The 19,738-nt window shown below is 43.7% G+C and overlaps 1 protein-coding gene across 2 annotated transcripts in view; it reads right to left on the bottom strand.

Annotated features, from left to right (window-relative positions):
* The window catches only part of ALG1 (ALG1 chitobiosyldiphosphodolichol beta-mannosyltransferase), a 70,249-nt gene extending 50,732 nt beyond the window's left edge, over nucleotides 1-19,517 (bottom strand). The window contains exons 1-2 of one of the 2 annotated variants that reach the window (XM_040439903.1): nucleotides 19,125-19,517; nucleotides 3,392-3,469 (exon numbers count right to left, since the gene is read on the bottom strand). In XM_040439903.1, coding sequence (XP_040295837.1) covers nucleotides 3,392-3,469; nucleotides 19,125-19,383 — 337 coding nt within the window. In that variant the 5' untranslated portion in view covers nucleotides 19,384-19,517. Of the gene's footprint in view, nucleotides 1-3,391; nucleotides 3,470-19,124 lie in introns of those variants that run through there. The other variant, XM_040439904.1, reaches the window with a different exon arrangement.
* Between the last annotated feature and the right edge of the window lie 221 nt (nucleotides 19,518-19,738).

Raw genomic sequence — 19,738 nt, forward strand, 5'->3', positions numbered from 1 at the left:
GTTATAAAGCAGGAGAAGCTCAGGCGATAGTGGGGAATGATTCACTAGAAGGTGAAATGTATTCATTTAGTGGCCTTATGAGTCCAGTGGGCGGTCGTGTTCACACTGGAAAATCACTGTCCATAGGAAATGCATTGAGTACCTTGAAAATCTATTCAAAATGGCTGAAGCGAGTACAGCTGGAGGGTTTTAATCGCTAGAGATGAAATTGGTGCAGACAAGTAGCTAGCATTTTTTTTTTCCCTTTAATGTTGGGACTTCAGAGATATTTCCAAGCTGCTTTTTCCTTCACAGAGTAAGGCTACTTTCACACCCGCGTTAGGTGCGGATCCGTCTGGTATCTGCACAGACGGATCCGCACCTATAAATGCAAACGATGGTATCCGTTCAGTACGGATCCGTCTGCATACACTTAGTCAAAAAAAAAAGTCTAAGTGTAAGTCAAACGGATCCGTCCTGACTTTACATTGAAAGTCAATGGGGGACGGATCCGTTTACAATTGCACCAATATTGTGTCAATGTAAAACGGATCCTTCCCCATTGACTTCCATTGTAAGTCAGGACGGATCCGTTTGGCTCCGCACCGCCAGGCGGACACCAAAAGGCTGCAAGCAGCGTTTTGGTGTTCGCCTCCAGAGCGGAATGGAGCCAAACTGATGCATTCTAAATAGATCCGCATCCATTCAGAATGCATTGGGGCTAAACTGATCCGTTTGGGGCCGCTTGTGAGATCCTTAAAAAGGGATCTCACAGGCGGACCCAGAAACGGCAGTGTGAAAGTAGCCTAACATGAGAATCTTGGGAATTTGTGTGCCACTTCTGTCTTGATGGCCCCTGGGCTTCTGGGCCCACCTTCAGCAGTCCATGTGCCGGACTAATACCTATTCCACCTTGCAGTGGTCATAGATTTCAGTCGTTTCTGGCAGAAATTAAGATAAATGTGCTGGGGCTGATAGCCCCCATGAGGGTGGCATAAAAATGGCAGTTGCGACTAAAACTGGGTGTTGCTAATTTTTTATGCCAAATCCATGGCGTAGAAGAGGAATGATACATTTCCCATTAATCTCTAGAGATGAAATTGCTCCAGCAGATTATAAGCTGCTCACTTGAGCTGGAAGATATTTTCAAGCTGATCAGAGCATTAACTGTGGACCGCGATTTCATGGTGTCCATATGCAGTGTGACGAAAGATCTAGGTGTAGCCGCAGCCGTATGTACGCTCGACTATCGGCCCTGTGTAATCAGGTCAGTGTGCTGCCTATGATCAATATTCAACTGAATAGGGGGGGGAAGGAAGAACGATAACGTCAGGCCTATTCCATAATAGACCGATTCAAACTAGCACCGATCAACAGGTTTGCCACGTCCTGCCCAAATACTGGACAGTGTAATAGGACCCTAACTCTTGAACATGCTGCCCCGTGATAGTTATGGGGCTGTAGATCAGAGTTCAACTTTGATTGGGGCATAAATGAGCTTAGAAGTTTGTTCAGGAGGCCAGAGGGACCAGACTGACAGATTTATCACAGAACAGCATTCTCCAGCTGCTTCATAGTGTGAAGGTGTAGAAGCCAAAAAGGTGCAAAATGAAGCTACTATGACGTGACAAGTGGCTTCTGGCACACAGAAACTTATCAAAATGCTCCCCATTTATTCTGTGCGTCCACACTCGTATTCATTTACATTTCAGTCACAGCAGTTGAAGCAAAGCAGATACCTCCTAGAAGAAATTTCTAGCAGACACTTGCACATTCTTTGCCAAATCTTTGATGTCTATGCTGACATACAATCACTTGAAGTTTCAAGTCAAAAGCCTGAGGCTGCACTACCGAAAGCACGTCTACTCCAGACGTCTGTCAGGTGCTGGATTGTCTTGAAAACCTTGTATGAATGAAAAAAAACAAACAGACTGAAGCCTGTATTAATCCACACAAGGTCTCCATGAAAACCAAGCATTTGACAGATATCAGGAGATTTGTCTGTAACTTCAATATCAAGTGTGAAAAAAAGATAGCTTCCTTTACAGAATGATTTTAATTCCTAGTTCTCTCGTTATATTTATTAATTAGTCACAACATTAAAGGGGTTGTCTTATCTGAGATATTGGTGGCTAGAATATCTCCAGAATGGGCCTCCAAAAGTGATGAAGAGTGATGGATGGAGGGCGGCCGCACATGAGTAGCCCCATTCTGGAGATAAGTATGGGTCCCAGATCTATCTGACATTGGTGGCATATCCTAGAGATATGGCACCAATGTTTAAGATAAGACTACCCCTTTGAGGCTGGATTTACACATTCAGGTTTTTAGATGCAGCTTTTGAAACCAAAACCAGTCCTGGGTTTAGCTTCAAAAACTGCATCTAAAAACGGGTTGTGTAAACTCAGCCTGCAACCACTGCTTATCTCATGACAACGGCACCTATGATGAAAGGGTTGGATACATTAGGCAGCAAGTGAACAGTCAGTTCTTGGGGTTGGCGTGTTAGAAGCAGGAAAAATGGGCAAGCAGAAGGATCTGAGCGTCGTTGACAAAAGCCAAATAGTGATGGCTAGCCAAGTGGATCCAATTACCTCCAAAACACCAGGACTGATGCGTTCCTGGTTTGCAGTGGTTAGTACCTACCAAAAGTGGTTCATGGAAGAACCACCAGTAAATTAGCAAGAGCATCACGGGCACCCAAGGCTCACTGATGCGGGTGAGGAGCGCAGGCTATCCCGTCTGGCCTTATCAGACATGAACAAACCTAGTGTAGCAAACTAGATGAAAAAGTTGCAGCTGGCTATGACAGGCACAGACTCTTGGCAACACAAGGGTGATGTACACAATATTAGGAGGTGGTTTTACTTATCAGGGTGGACTCTGTAGATTTTCATTTATGACAAAGTGCATGGAGGGAACAGAAATGCAGTTCCATTAACCTGGAAACAGAAATGGCACTCATTTTATTGCAGGTTTCCCTATATATTCCCCTTCCAGGTTGAGATGTGACTAAGTGTGCAGGCCTCACCATGGTTAAGGAGGAAGGGCAACGTAGAGCGAGGGGAAAACCCCAAGATAAGGCACAACCTTCATAGGGAACTACTATTTGGATGCAAATCTTTCAGCTTGAATCCCATAGATAAGACCTGTTTCACATCTGCGGATCAGTCACTGCTGGAATTCCGTCCAGACCCATTCACTATAATGGGGACCGGTGGAGATTCGGCCGCACCCTTTAAAATTTGCAGTGGAGCCGCCGAACAAATATCCCTGTGCCGTGGTATTTGTCCAGCCTCTCCTCTGCATATTTGGCGGGTTGTGGCTGGATCTCTGCCGGTCCCCATTATAGTGAATGGGGCCAGGCCTTATACACCTCTTCACCTGACAAATCAGAGGAAGTGACCGTTACCTTTTAGCGCCCTGAAGTCAGAAAGCTGATGGATTTTTATTTTCGGATGGTCCACGACATCTTTGTGCGGCTCAGTTTCTGTTAGAAATAGAAGAGTGGAAAATGAAACATTATTACCTCACAACCCGCACAGTACAGGTATGTCTGAAACGGCTTCCACGAGGAGGCTGCCCCAAGACCTCATACTGACTATGATGGCCACCATTCTCCCCTGGAAGCAATTCTACAAGGGATACAGATCTGCACACTCAGCAACATGGGTGACATTATAGTGAAGCTGTGGAAATTGGCCTTGGTCTTGTCACTTTACGCTGCAGATTGCCATTGTGGATTTTATCCTTTGCAATTGAGAAGGTAAAGTCTGTGTCAAATCCACAACACATCTGCATAACTCATGGTGAATGTGCCGCAGATTTGGTGGGGATTTTGCCACAGACACAGATACGTGGTAGAAGATATTTCCACTGCAAATGGCGTCAAATGCGGACGTGGCCTAATACGACATTTGTAACATGTTTCTAAAGGAGTCTGTATGGATCGATACAACACCGACCAAACTATGGCAGTGTGCTCCAAAAACTACGGCTGCAGAACTAGTGGGGAAATCCGTACCCGGTGTCACAAGCATACTGCAGATTTGGTGCAAATTTCATCCAAAATGTAATTGAGCATGCCATGACTTTACTGTATACAATTGGAGGCGTCATTAGGTTCAGTGTGGGCCCTTAGCATACAAGTACATATACTACTTTTGTATGGTTTGTTTGCAGCAGTAATTCACCATCAGAAAGCAAATACAGAGGTCTCTCCGCCTGTACCAGATTGTAACTTATCTTGTTCTTGCTTAGATTCCGTTTTATGCACGTACACCCCTTTCTATATGCACACCGCCACTGAATAAATAATCCTTTCCAGAGCATCTCCTACCAAGTGTTAGTGAAAACCACGGACAGTCATGGATGCCACCACACATCCTCTGGGACAACATATCGAAAGAAGTGTCGAGCGAGACCTTCTCGGTCAAAGGCACATGATTTCATGATACTCTTTCAAGAGATGGCTCTCCCAGTGGTCGCGCTGTAAACTGCATACTGTCAAGGGTTTTGCTAGGATGTTACCATATTTTATCAAATTGGTTCCATGAGAAATTAAACTCAGGTGAATGCAGCATATTCCATGTAAGCACAAGGGGTGGGCGACTCTGGCAAAAATGTAACCTTGATCATTTTAACTTTTTTCAATTATCGATTATAATCTTGATTATTTTTCTCTCTCAATTAATGTAAAAACACATCCAAGTAAACCAAATGCACCATTTTCATTATATAAATAACATACAACGGCATCTCAATAAATTCAATTCATTTTATTACCCACAGAGTGATCTATTTCAAGAGTTTATTTCTTTTAATGTTGATTATGGCTTACAGCTAATGAAAACCCAAAAGTTAGTATCTGAGAAAATGATATAAGATCAATTAAAAAAATTATTTTTATTACAGAAATGTTGTCCTACTTAAAAGTATGTACAGTATATGTACTCAGTACTTCGTCGGGGCTCCTTTTGGATGAATTACAGCATCAATGCAGTTTGGCATGGAGGCGATCAGCCTGTGGCCCTGCTGAGGTGTTATGGAAGCCCAGGTTGCTTTGATAGTTGGCTTTCAGCTTGTCCACATTCTTGGGTCTGGTATCTCATCTTCCTCTTGGCAAAACACCATAGATTCTCTAGGGGGCTGAGGTCAGGTAAGTTTGCTGGTCAATCAAGCTCAGGGATACCGTGGTATACAACGATGCTGTGCCTGTTAAGCCGCCCGCAGGACTATTGTCCTGCACTAATAAGATTATATGAGTGCGGGAGAATAGCCCCACAGGCGGCTCGATGTGCACAGAATCATTGTAATTTATGATGCCGTGTGCTCCCGTGCGCATGATCAATGCCGCTCCGGGATATATGGCCCGCTCACGGACCAGATGGCTCTATGGTCGTGTGCTAGGGCCCTTACTTGTGCACCTTTTTCCACCACACTTTTTCCTTCCACTCAACTTTCCATGAATATGTTTGGATACAGCACCCTGTGAATAGCCAGCTTCTTTAGCAATGACCTTTTGTGGCTTAGCCTCCTTGTGGAGGGTGTCAATGACGGTCTTCTGGACAACTGTCAAGGCAGCAGTCTTCTCCAGATTGTCTACTGAACCATTTACAGGTTTAGGAAACCTTTGGAGGTGTTTTGTGTTGATTAGCCGATTGGACTGTGACACCATGAGTCTACAATATTGAACTTTTTCACAATATTATAATTTTCTGAGATGCTGACTTTTGGGTTTCCATTAGCTGTAAGCCATAATCATCAACATTAAAAGAAATAAACGCTTGGAATAGTTCACTGTGTGCAATAAATCTACCACATTTTTCAGACTATAACAGGAACTACAGGAAAATAAGAAAATAAATATCACAATAAGGCACATTGTGAGTTTGCAAAAAGGCGTGTGGGAGACTCCCAAAATGTATGGAGAAAGGTGCTCTGGTCTGATTAGACTAATATTGAAATTTTCGACAATCAAAGAAAACACTATGTTTGGCATATTATCAGCCTCAAAGCAGACCCCAAATTCAGACCTGCCAACCTTTATCAGCCTCAGAGCAGCCTCCCAACAGATGCCAAATAAACTTACATTGTTTGCTCCGGACAGCAATGCAGATCCATGACTCACCTCTCTATAGCTTCTTCATGGTCCCGCTATGTACTGTGACCTGACGGCTCACAGTGTCAGGTCATAGTGCAAGCCTACGTCTACTATGTCCTGATGCTGTGTCCAGTCAGGTCACAGTACACAGTAGGACGCGAAAGAAGACCAGGGAGGGCGAGTACAGCCAGCGCATGCTGATGACCGCTTCCATAGTCATTAGCATTCGGACTATAAGACGCACTGCCACTTTTCCCTCACTTTGGGGCGGGGGAGAGTGCATCTTATAGCACGAAAAATATATAGTATATGGATTTCACTTTTTACTGAAAAATATTACCTTTTCAATGATATTCTAATTTATTGAGATGCACCTGTATACACAAATACTAGTACAGGGATCAGAAACCTTCGGCACTCCAGCTAGTGTGAAACTACAACTCCCAGCATGCTCAGCTGTTCTTTTAACTCCCATAGAAGCGAACAGAGCATTCTAGGAGTTGTAGTTTAAGAAAAGCTGGCGTGCCGGTGGTTGCCAATCCCTGTACTAGTAGCTAACAGAAAACGCATCCACTTAAAGGGCTTCTGTCACCCCACAAAACTCATATTTTTTTTTTTTGGATAGTTAGATTCCTCATAGTGCGATATAGGAGAATATAATAGTCTTACTTACTTTCATGCGGCCGATTCTTTAGAAAACGAAGTTTTATAATATGTAAATCAGGGCTCTACCAGCAAGTAGGGCGTCTACTTGCTGGTAGCCGCAGCAGAAAACCGCCCCCTCGCCGTGTTGATTGACAGGGCCAGCCGTGATCTCCTCCTCCGGCCAGCCCTGTCAGTATTTCAAAAATCGCGCGCCTCTGGTCATTCGGCGCAGGCGCTCTGAGATGAGGAGGCTCGTCTCCTCAGCACTCCCTCAGTGCGCCTGCGCCGATGACGTCTTCTCTTTCGGTGATGTCATCGGCGCAGGCGCACTGAGGGAGTGCTGAGGAGACGAGCCTCCTCATCTCAGAGCGCCTGCGCCGAATGACCAGAGGTGCGCGATTTTTGAAATACTGACAGGGCTGGCCGGAGGAGGAGATCACGGCTGGCCCTGTCAATCAACACGGCGAGGGGGCGGTTTTCTGCTGCGGCTACCAGCAAGTAGACGCCCTACTTGCTGGTAGAGCCCTGATTTACATATTATAAAACTTCGTTTTCTAAAGAATCGGCCGCATGAAAGTAAGTAAGACTATTATATTCTCCTATATCGCACTATGAGGAATCTAACTATCCAAAAAAAAAAAATATGAGTTTTGTGGGGTGACAGAAGCCCTTTAACCACCTCAGCCCCCAGTGCTTAAACACCCTGAAAGACCAGGCCACTTTTTACACTTCTGACCTACACTACTTTCACCGTTTATTGCTCGGTCATGCAACTTACCACCCAAATGAATTTTACCTCCTTTTCTTCTCACTAATAGAGCTTTCATTTGGTGGTATTTCATTGCTGCTGACATTTTTACTTTTTTTGTTATTAATCGAAATTTAACGATTTTTTTGCAAAAAAATGACATTTTTCACTTTCAGTTGTAAAATTTTGCAAAAAAAACGACATCCATATAGAAATTTTGCTCTAAATTTATAGTTCTACATGTCTTTGATAAAAAAAAAATGTTTGGGTAAAAAAAAAATGGTTTGGGTAAAAGTTATAGCGTTTACAAACTATGGTACAAAAATGTGAATTTCCGCTTTTTGAAGCAGCTCTGACTTTCTGAGCACCTGTCATGTTTCCTGAGGTTCTACAATGCCCAGACAGTACAAACACCCCACAAATGACCCCATTTCTGAAAGTACACACCCTAAGGTATTCGCTGATGGGCATAGTGAGTTCATAGAACTTTTTATTTTTTGTCACAAGTTAGCGGAAAATGATGATTTTTTTTTTTTTTTTTTTTTTCCTTACAAAGTCTCATATTCCACTAACTTGTGACAAAAAATAAAAACTTCTATGAACTCACTATGCCCATCAGCGAATACCTTGGGGTCTCTTCTTTCCAAAATGGGGTCACTTGTGGGGTAGTTATACTGCCCTGGCATTCTAGGGGCCCAAATGTGTGGTAAGGAGTTTGAAATCAAATTCTGTAAAAAATGACCTGTGAAATCCGAAAGGTGCTCTTTGGAATATGGGCCCCTTTGCCCACCTAGGCTGCAAAAAAGTGTCACACATCTGGTATCTCCGTACTCAGGAGAAGGTGGGGAATGTGTTTTGGGGTGTCATTTTATATATACCCATGCTGGGTGAGAGAAATATCTTGGCAAAAGACAACTTTTCCCATTTTTTTATACAAAGTTGTCATTTGACCAAGATATTTATCTCACCCAGCATGGGTATATGTAAAAAGACACCCCAAAACACATTCCTCAACTTCTCCTGAGTACGGGGATACCAGATGTGTGACACTTTTTTGCAGCCTAGGTGGGCAAAGGGGCCCATATTCCAAAGAGCACCTTTCGGATTTCACTCCTCATTTTTTCCTGAATTTGATTTCAAACTCCTTACCACACATTTGGGCCCCTAGAATACCAGGGCAGTATAACTACCCCACAAGTGACCCCATTTTGGAAAGAAGACACCCCAAGGTATTCCGTGAGGGGCATGGCGAGTTCCTAGAATTTTTTATTTTTTGTCACAAGTTAGTGGAAAATGATGATTTTTTTTTTTTTTTTTTTTTTTTCATACAAAGTCTCATATTCCACAAACTTGTGACAAAAAATAAAAACTTCCATGAACTCACTATGCCCATCAGCGAATACCTTGGGGTCTCTTCTTTCCAAAATGGGGTCACTTGTGTGGTAGTTATACTGCCCTGGCATTCTAGGGGCCCAAATGTGTGGTAAGTAGGTAAATGACCTGTGAAATCCGAAAGGTGCTCTTTGGAATGTGGGCCCCTTTGCCCACCTAGGCTGCAAAAAAGTGTCACACATCTGGTATCCCCGTATTCAGGAGAAGTTGAGGAATGTGTTTTGGGGTGTCTTTTTACATATACCCATGCTGGGTGAGATAAATATCTTGGTCAAATGCCAACTTTGTATAAAAAAATGGGAAAAGTTGTCTTTTGCCAAGATATTTCTCTCACCCAGCATGGGTATATGTAAAATGACACCCCAAAACACATTCCCCAACTTCTCCCGATTACGGAGATACCAGATGTGTGACACTTTTTTGCAGCCGAGGTGGGCAAAGGGGCCCATATTCAAAAGAGCACCTTTCGGATTTCACAGGTCATTTTTTACAGAATTTGATTTCAAACTCCTTACCACACATTTGGGCCCCTAGAATGCCAGGGCAGTATAACTACCCCACAAGTGACCCCATTTTGGAAAGAAGAGACCCCAAGGTATTCGCTGATGGGCAAAGTGAGTTCATGGAAGTTTTTATTTTTTGTCACAAGTTAGTGGAATATGAGACTTTGTATGAAAAAAAAAAAATAAAAAAAAATAAGCATTTTCCACTAACTTGTGACAAAAAATAAAAAATTCTAGGAACTCGCCATGCCCCTCACAGAATACCTTGGGGTGTCTTCTTTCCAAAATGGGGTCACTTGTGGGGTAGTTATACTGCCCTGGCATTTTCCAGGGGCCCTAATGTGTGGTAAGTAGGTAAATGACCTGTGAAATCCTAAAGGTGCTCTTTGGAATATGGGCCCCTTTGCCCACCTAGGCTGCAAAAAAGTGTCACACATCTGGTATCGCCGTATTCAGGAGAAGTTGGGGAATGTGTTTTGGGGTGTCATTTTACATATACCCATGCTGGGTGAGAGAAATATCTTGGCAAAAGACAACTTTTCCCATTTTTTTATACAAAGTTGGCATTTGACCAAGATATTTCTCTCACCCAGCATGGGTATATGTAAAATGACACCCCAAAACACATTCCCCAACTTCTCCTGAGTACGGCGATACCAGATGTGTGACACTTTTTTGCAGCCTAGATGCGCAAAGGTGCCCAAATTCCTTTTAGGAGGGCATTTTTAGACATTTGGATACCAGACTTCTTCTCACGCTTTGGGGCCCCTAGAATGCCAGGGCAGTATAAATACCCCACATGTGACCCCATTTTGGAAAGAAGACACCCCAAGGTATTCAATGAGGGGCATGGCGAGTTCATAGAAATTTTTTTTTTTTGGCACAAGTTAGCGGAAATTGATATTTTTAATTTTTTTCTCACAAAGTATCCCGTTCCGCTAACTTGGGACAAAAATTTCAATCTTTCATGGACTCAATATGCCCCTCACGGAATACCTGGGGGTGTCTTCTTTCCGAAATGGGGTCACATGTGGGGTATTTATACTGCCCTGGCATTCTAGGGGCCCTAAAGCGTGAGAAGAAGTCTGGAATATAAATGTCTAAAAAATTTTACGCATTTGGATTCCGTGAGGGGTATGGTGAGTTCATGTGAGATTTTATTTTTTGACACAAGTTAGTGGAATATGAGACTTTGTAAGAAAAAAAAAATAAAATTCTGCTAACTTGGGCCAAAAAAATATCTGAATGGAGCCTTACAGAGGGGTGCTAAATGACAGGGGGGTGATAAATGACAGGGGGGTGATCAATGACAGGGGGGTGATCAATGACAGGGGGGTGATCAATGACAGGGGGGTGATCAATGACAGGGGGGTGATCAGGGAGTCTATATGGGGTGATAACCACAGTCATTGATCACGCCCGTGTAAGGCTTCATTCAGACGTCCGGATGCGTTTTGCGGATCCGATCCATCTATCAGTGCATCCGTAAAAATCATGCGGACATCTGAATGGAGCTTTACAGGGGGGTAATCAATGACAGGGGGGTGATCAGGGAGTCTATATGGGGTGATCACCACAGTCATTGATCATGCCCCTGTAAGGCTTCATTCAGACGTCCGGATGCGTTTTGCGGATCGGATCCATCTATCAGTGCATCCGTAAAAATCATGCGGACATCTGAATGGAGCTTTACAGGGGGGTAATCAATGACATGGGGGTGATCAATGACAGGGGGGTGATCAGGGAGTCTATATGGGGTGATCACCACAGTCATTGATCATGCCCCTGTAAGGCTTCATTCAGACGTCCGGATGCGTTTTGCGGATCGGATCCATCTATCAGTGCATCCGTAAAAATCATGCGGACATCTGAATGGAGCTTTACAGGGGGGTAATCAATGACAGGGGGGTGATCACCACAGTCATTGATCATGCCCCTGTAAGGCTTCATTCAGACGACCGGATGCGTTTTGCGGATCCGATCCATGTATCAGTGCATCCGTAAAAATCATGCGGACATCTGAATGGAGCTTTACAGGGGGTGATCAATGACAGGGGTGTAATCAATGACAGGGGGGTGATCAGGGAGTCTATATGGGGTGATAACCACAGTCATTGATCATGCCCCTGTAAGGCTTCATTCAGACGTCCGGATGCGTTTTGCGGATCCGATCCATCTATCAGTGCATCCGTAAAAATCATGCGGACATCTGAATGGAGCTTTACAGGGGGGTAATCAATGACAGGGGGGTAATCAATGACAGGGGGGTGATCAGGGAGTCTATATGGGGTGATCACCACAGTCATTGATCATGCCCCTGTAAGGCTTCATTCAGACGTCCGGATGCGTTTTGCGGATCCGATCCATCTATCAGTGCATCCGTAAAAATCATGCGGACATCTGAATGGAGCTTTACAGGGGGGTGATCAATGACAGGGGGGTAATCAATGACAGGGGGGTGATCAGGGAGTCTATATGGGGTGATCACCACAGTCATTGATCATGCCCCTGTAAGGCTTCATTCAGACGTCCGGATGCGTTTTGCGGATCCGATCCATCTATCAGTGGATCCGTAAAAATCATGCGGACGTCTGAATGGAGCTTTACAGGGGGGTGATCAATGGCAGGGGGGTAATCAATGACAGGGGGGTGATCAGGGAGTCTATATGGGGTGATCACCACAGTCATTGATCATGCCCCTGTAAGGCTTCATTCAGACGTCCGGATGCGTTTTGCGGATCCGATCCATCTATCAGTGGATCCGTAAAAATCATGCGGACGTCTGAATGGAGCTTTACAGGGGGTTGATCAATGACAGGGGGGTAATCAATGACAGGGGGGTGATCAGGGAGTCTATATGGGGTGATCAGGGGTGATTAGGGGTGATCAGGGGCTAATAAGGGGTTAATAAGTGATGGGGGGGGGGGTGTAGTGTAGTGTAGTGGTGCTTGGTGCTACTTTACTGAGCTACCTGTGTCCTCTGGTGGTCGATCCAAACAAAGGGGACCACCAGAGGACCAGGTAGCAGGTATATTAGACGCTGTTATCAAAACAGCGTCTAATATACCTGTTAGGGGTTAAAAAAAACACATCTCCAGCCTGCCAGCGAACGATCGCCGCTGGCAGGCTGGAGATCAACTCTCTTACCTTCCGTTCCTGTGAGCGCGCGCGCCTGTGTGCGCGCGTTCACAGGAAATCTCGCGTCTCGCGAGATGACGCGTATATGCGTGACTGTGCGCAGCGCTGCCACCTCCGGAACGCGATCCTGCGTTAGGCGGTCCGGAGGTGGTTAAGGGCAGAGTTTTTATCCCTGGACATCAGCTGCAATCTCTATATAGAAATATTCACAGTAATATTCTGGATTGGCGCTCTTGCAATACGGCAGGCAGTTCTAGATTATATATGCAGCGTCCCACTAAGTGTGTGTGGGCACTGCTTAAAAGTACTTTTTGATCATAGGAAATGCACTGTACTGTAATGTATAACTTAGCATTTGTGTAACTGCAAAATCCCTGTTAACAGGCCTATTAGGTGCAATTTATACATCCCACCACTAGATGGGGATAAAGTGCAGGTCCTATATATACCCTGGTCGGGCTTAGTGAGAGGGAGGAGATCAGATGAGATTAGTTCAGTTCAATTGAGATCACAGGTCAGTGTGAAGTTCAGAGAGTGAACAGGTGCAGATCCAGCACTTCAGCTCTAAAGAAAAGTTCTAGTCCAGAGAGGAACCAGAGAAACGAACCAATTTAACTTCGTCCAAACTAAGGGTAAAAGCCGTAGCCCAGGCAGAAAGGACCTTTGGGATATTTTAGGTGAAGGATACCCTAGCCTCCGGCAACCTCACCAAGATTCCACTGAAATTGAAGCAACTCACTGCTCCAAAACCAACCAAGCACCTGACAAGCCCTATACAGTGGATTTGCAGTATCGTCTCTGTACCACAGCAACTGAAAATCCACTAAAGTAAAGGTTGTGAGTTGCATCCTACCACTGTCTACCTCATTATTACTACCTATGGTTGTACCACCATTAACGGTACTGGCGTCACGACAAATTTCATCAAAGGACTCAGCCGCAACAAGCACCCTTAACATCAAGGGCACCTCGACCACCATCTTGGCTGATGCTTCCTACCACAGAGCGTGCCCCGGAGGATTTCGTGCTGTCCACCTCAACACTGTGCTGCCAGCCCAGGGAGGTCATCTGCTAACCGTGAGTAAACCGATGAACTGTGTGTTCTACCATTTGACCCCTCATCGGCCCACCGTGCACCTCACGTGTACCCCCTGCGACTGCCTGGCTACATATACAGTAAAAGTGTATATACAAAATGGATGGATACTAAATATTTATATTGGACCTTTTATGCAATAATTTCCCCAAAAGATTTAGCTACAGTCATGTGAAAAAATTAGGACACCCTTTGAAAGCATGTGGTTTTTTGTAACATTTTTAATAAATGGTTATTTCATCTCCGTTTCAACAATACAGAGAGATTAAAGTAATCCAACTAAACAAAGAAAACTGAAGAAAAGTCTTTTCAAGATCTTCTGTAAATGTCATTCTACAAAAATGCCTATTCTAACTGAGGAAAAAGATAGGACACCCTCACATGTATTCCCTCTTAAATTGGCTCAGATCTCACACAGGTATATCACACCAGGTGCACATAATTAGTAGATCGTTACTCTGCATGTTGAATGAGGCTTGCCCTATTTAAACCTCAGACATTTAGTTTGGTGTGCTCCTGACTGTTGAAGTGAGAGTGAGCACCATGGTGAGAGCAAAAGAGCTGTCAGAGGACTTCAGAAAAAAGATTGTAGCAGCCTATGAGTCTGGGAAGGGATTTAAAAAGATCTCAAAAGATTTTGAAATCAGCCATTCCACTGTCCGGAAGATAGTCTACAAGTGGAGGGCTTTCAAAACAACTGCCAACATGCCCAGGACTGGTCGCCCCAGCAAGTTCACCCCAAGAGCAGACCGCAAGATGCTAAAAGAGGTATCCAAAAACCCTAAAGTGTCATCTCGAGAACTACAGCAGGCTCTGGCTACTGTTGATGTAGAAGTACATGCCTCTACAATCAGAAAGAGACTGTACAAGTTTAACTTGCATGGGAGGTGTGCAAGGAGGAAACCTTTGCTTTCCAAGAGAAACATCGAGGCCAGACTGACATTTGCCAGCGATAAAGTTGACAAAGACCAGGACTTCTGGAATAATGTTCTTTGGACAGATGAGTCCAAAATTGAATTATTTGGACACAACAGCAGAGGACATGTTTGGCGTAAACCAAACACAGCATTCCAAGAAAAGAACCTCATACCAACTGTGAAGCATGGAGGTGGAAGTGTCATGGTTTGGGGCTGCTTTGCTGCAGCAGGACCTGGTCAGCTCACCATCATAGAATCCACGATGAATTCTACTGTGTATCAGAAGGTGCTTGAAGAACATGTGAGACCATCAGTTAGAAAATTAAAGCTGAAGCGGAACTGGACCATGCAACATGACAATGACCCAAAACATACTAGTAAATCAACCAAAGATTGGCTGAAAAAGAAGAAATGGAGAGTCCTGGAATGGCCAAGTCAAAGTCCAGATTTGAATCCCATTGAGATGCTGTGGGGTGACTTGAAAAGGGCTGTACGTGCAAGAAACCCCTCAAACATCTCACAGCTGAAAAAGTTCTGCATTGAGGAGTGGGGTAAAATTTCCTCAGACCGATGTCGAAGACTGGTAGATGGCTACAAGAACCGTCTCACTGCAGTTATTTCAGCCAAAGGAGGTAACACTCGCTATTAGGGGCAAGGGTGTCCTATCTTTTTCCTCAGTTAGAATAGGCATTTTTGTAGAATGACATTTACAGAAGATCTTGAAAAGACTTTTCTTCAGTTTTCTTTGTTTAGTCGGATTACTTTAATCTCTCTGTATTGTTGAAACGGAGATGAAATAACCATTTATTAAAAATGTTACAAAAAACCACATGCTTTCAAAGGGTGTCCTAATTTTTTCACATGACTGTACATAAAATCAAGTACAAATAAAATAAATTTAACATTTTATCCTTGTGGCCCGCTGTGTCTCCCTGTGGTCCCATGCGTTTTTTTCTTATTTATCGTGATATATATCATCTCAGTAAATTTCTTAATATCAATATCACGGGAATTTTTTTAACCCCTTCTACCCCAGGCCATTTTTTGCAAATCTGACATGTGTCACTTTATGTGGTGATAACTTTGGAACGCTTTTATATATCCAAGCCATTCTGAGATTGTTTTCTCGTGACACAAAGTACTTCACGACAGTCATAAATTTTAGTCAATATATTTCACATTTATTTAAAAATCCCAAATTTACGAAAGATTTGCAATTTTTAAAATATCAATTTCTCTGCTTTTAAAACAGAAAGCCATACCTCATAAAATATTTATTACTTAACATTCCCCATATGTCTACTTCATGTTGGCATCATTTTGGAAATGTCATTTTATTTTTTTGGACGTTAAAAGGCTTAGAATTTTAGAAGCAATTCTTAAAATTAAGAAAAATTTCCAAAACCCACTTTTAAAGGACCAGTTCAGTTCTGAAGTCACTTTGTGGGGCTTACATATTGGATACCCCCATAAATGACCCCATTGTAGAAACTACACCCCTCAAGATACACAAAACTGATTTTACAAACTTTGTTAACCCTTTAGGTGTTCCACAAGAATTAAAGGAAAATGGAGATGACATTTCTAAATTTCACTTTTCTGGCAGATTTTCCATTTTAATCCATTTTTTCTTTAACACCTTGAGGGTTAACAGCCAAACAAAACTCAATATTTATTACACTGATTCTGCGGTTTACAGAAACACCCCACATGTAAACTGATGTAAGGGCACACGGCAGGTCGCAGAAGAAAAGGAACGCCATATGGTTTTTGGAAGGCAGATTTTGCTGGACTGGTTTTTAGATGCCATGTCCCATTTGAAGCCCCCCTGATGCACCCATACAAGTAGAAATTCCATAAAAGTGACCCCATTTTAGAAACCATTGGATAAGGTGCCATGTACTATTTTGGGGTACATATGATTTTTAATTACTATATTACGTTTTTTGTGAGTCAAGGTAACCAAAAATGGTCGTTTTGGAACCGCTTTTATTTTTTTACAACATCCATCTCACAGGGTAGATAGTGTGCAATTTTTATAGAGCAGGTTGTTAGATGCAATTATATCAAATGTCTACTTTCTTTGTTTCAGTTTTACATAATAAAGCATTTTTTTTTTTAAAGTTATTTTTTGTGTCTCCATTTTCTGAACGCCATATTTATTTATTTTTCTGCCAATCGTGTTGGGCAGGGGCTTGTTTTTTTGCAGGAAGAATTGTCATTTTTGTTGGTACCGTTTTTGGGTACATCATTTTTACACTTTATGGGGCAAGGTGACCAAAAAATTGGTTGTTTTGGAACAGTTTTTATTTATTTACGCCGTTCACCTGAGGGGTTAGGTCATGTGATATTTTTATAGAGCAGATCATTACGGACGTGGCAATACCTAATATGTATACTTTTTCTTATTTATTTAAGTTTTACGCAATAGCATTTTTAAAACTCAAAAAATAGTGTTTCAGTGTCTCCATAGTCTGAGAGCCATAGCTTTTTTTATTTTTTGACCGATTGTCTTAGGTAGGGTCTCAAATTTTGCGGGATGAGGTGACGGTTTGATTGGTACTATTTTGGGGGACATACCGGTACGCCTTTTTGATCGCTTGTTGTCATTTTTGCGATGTAAAGTGCCAAAAAACGGCTTTTTTTGGCACGGTTTTTATTTTATTTTTTTACGTTGTTCACCTGAGAGTTTAGGTCATGTGATATTTTTATAGAGCAGGTTGTTACAGATGCGGCAATACCTAATATGTATACTTTTTTATTTCACTTTAACACAATAGCATATTTGAAACAAAAAAAAAATTATGTTTTAATGTTTTTATGTTCTGAGAGCTATAGTTTTTTTGTTTTGTTTATTAAGCGATTTTCTTATGTAGGGGCTCATTTTTTGCGGGATGAGGTTACGGTTTTATTGGTACCATTTTGTGGTACATACACCTTTTTGTGATGTAATTTTTTTTTTTTACACAGTTTTTATTATTTATGGTGTTTATCGGATGGGGTGGATCATGTGATATATTTATAGAGCTGGTTGTTACGGACGCGGTAATACCCAATATATGTTTTTTCCTTTTTTTTCAATTTTTTATTATAAAATCAGGGGAAAGGGGTGTTTTTCTTTTTTTTACTTGAAACTTTATTTTTTTTATTAAAAACACGTTTTTTTTTAGCTATATTTCTTTCCCACTCTGAGACCAACTTTTGTGGGTCTGATCCCCTCTGCAATGCATTACAATACATCTGTATTGTAATGCATTGCCTTTTAATGTATTACACTGAGTAATACACTAACAGGTTGCCTAGGAGATCCAGCGACCCCCGTAGAAGGCAGGTCTCAATGCCGTGCAAGGCATGGGGCTGCCTTCTCACCCACTGGGTCCCGGTCACCAAAGCAGCGCAGGGACACGATGGGCTCCCTCACCCGCCGCATGCACCTTCTAAGCCGCGGTCAGCACTGGGTTAATCCGCACTCCCTGGGTTATCAGGGAGTGACGGGCCCCTTCAGTGATCGGGCGCGCACCGCTCCGGTGCCCGCCCAATTACCATGATGTAATAGTACGTCAAAATGCAGCAAGTCACCATAACGCACTATGACGTACTATGTCGGGAAGCGGTTAATACGGCTCAGCCCTTGCTGTGCTGCAGAAGACATCTGCACAGATTTACCACTGGTAGCACGGCCTATGTGAATAAAAAAAATATATATATTAAATTGCACCGCCCCCATCATTGTACCCCTCAGATACAGTGTTCATAGCTGATCGCGGCATCTGATATCAATATTAGGCCTCATGTACACGACCGTTGTGCGGCCGTTCCGTGCATTGGGGACCGCAATTTGTGGTCCCCAATGCAAGGGCAACATCCGTGCGGCGGCCGGGACTGATCGAGACACATTCAACATTCCGATCCGTGCTTCCATTCCGCGCCGCATCTCCTGGATTGCGGACCCATTCAAGTGATGCAGGGTGCACATGGCCAGTACCCGTGTATTGCGGCCCCGCTGTATGCAGGCCAGGCAACGGCCCTGTGCATGAGGCCTTACAGTGTAAAATAAAATTTAAAAAATTATACTTTCCCTCATCCATTTGATCGCAAAGAGCTAGCCGCCATATTGATTGTAGATCCAGCATGAAATCTCGTGTGGTCCATGGTGACGTCATATGTCACCGTAGACGGGATTTTACACAAGATGTTCAATCAAGATGGTGGCTGCCAGCTCTCTGCGATCAAATGGATGAGATAAGTAGGATTTTTTTTTTAAACGCCATTCAGGGAAATTCAATTCGTTACCACGAAGCATAAGGAAATTTGTCTTTGCGGCAAATCAAATTTTCCCTGAAATTCAGATTGAATTCCACTTTGTCAGGTTCGATTCACTCAGATGTAAGGGATGATGACATCTGCATGTCACATGTGCAGACCCCACATGGGGCAGATGTCACCATCCCTAAGGTAAAGCGCTTTCTACAGAGAGGGGCAGGCATAAGTGCGACTGGGGGACACGGCTGCAGCCCGCACTTCCTGCCCGGTCAGTCACTGTGGAGGGGCAGCCCGGAGCGCTCACCAATCAGAGCCTACCAGCTGAGCTCAGCTGTCTTACCACGGAAGCCGGCGAGGGTCACACTGAACCCGTTCCTAACCAACGACAAGGCGTGATACGTCATCCGCGGGCTGCGGCCCAGGTCTCCCAGGACCAGCACACACACATGGGACGGGCTCGCGGGGATGCCGCTACCGCACACCAGCGCGACCACCAGAGCCAGGGCGGAGAGAAGACACGCGGGGCCAGCGCCAGACAGCAGCAGAGCCGCCGCCATACACGTACAGCCCGCCAGCAGCACCGCGCTCCTGCCAGCCATGGTCTGTGTGTACGGAACAGACCTCTGACAGGCGACGTGGAGCTTTGCCCCGCCCCCTCCTGCTGATTGGCTTCTATTTCCTAATGAGCCCGTCAGCTTTGCGTCATGCGGCTCATGACGTCACAGCACCCCGGAGCCATGCACACAGCGGCTGTATGGTGTTCTGTGCAGTGTTATATCTGTGCTTGCGTCTTCTGACGTCACTGAGACCCTCAAGTCAGAAGATGTCTAAGTCTAAACTCCTTACATGTACTTTGCCAGTTCTTATGTTGGAAATAGTAATCCCCTCATATACAGGAACACATTTTATTGTGGAAACTAAAATATGTATTAGTGAGACCTATACTGTAGGCCT

This window comes from Bufo bufo, chromosome 7, assembly GCF_905171765.1.
Source record: "Bufo bufo chromosome 7, aBufBuf1.1, whole genome shotgun sequence".
NCBI classification, from domain to species: domain Eukaryota; kingdom Metazoa; phylum Chordata; class Amphibia; order Anura; family Bufonidae; genus Bufo; species Bufo bufo.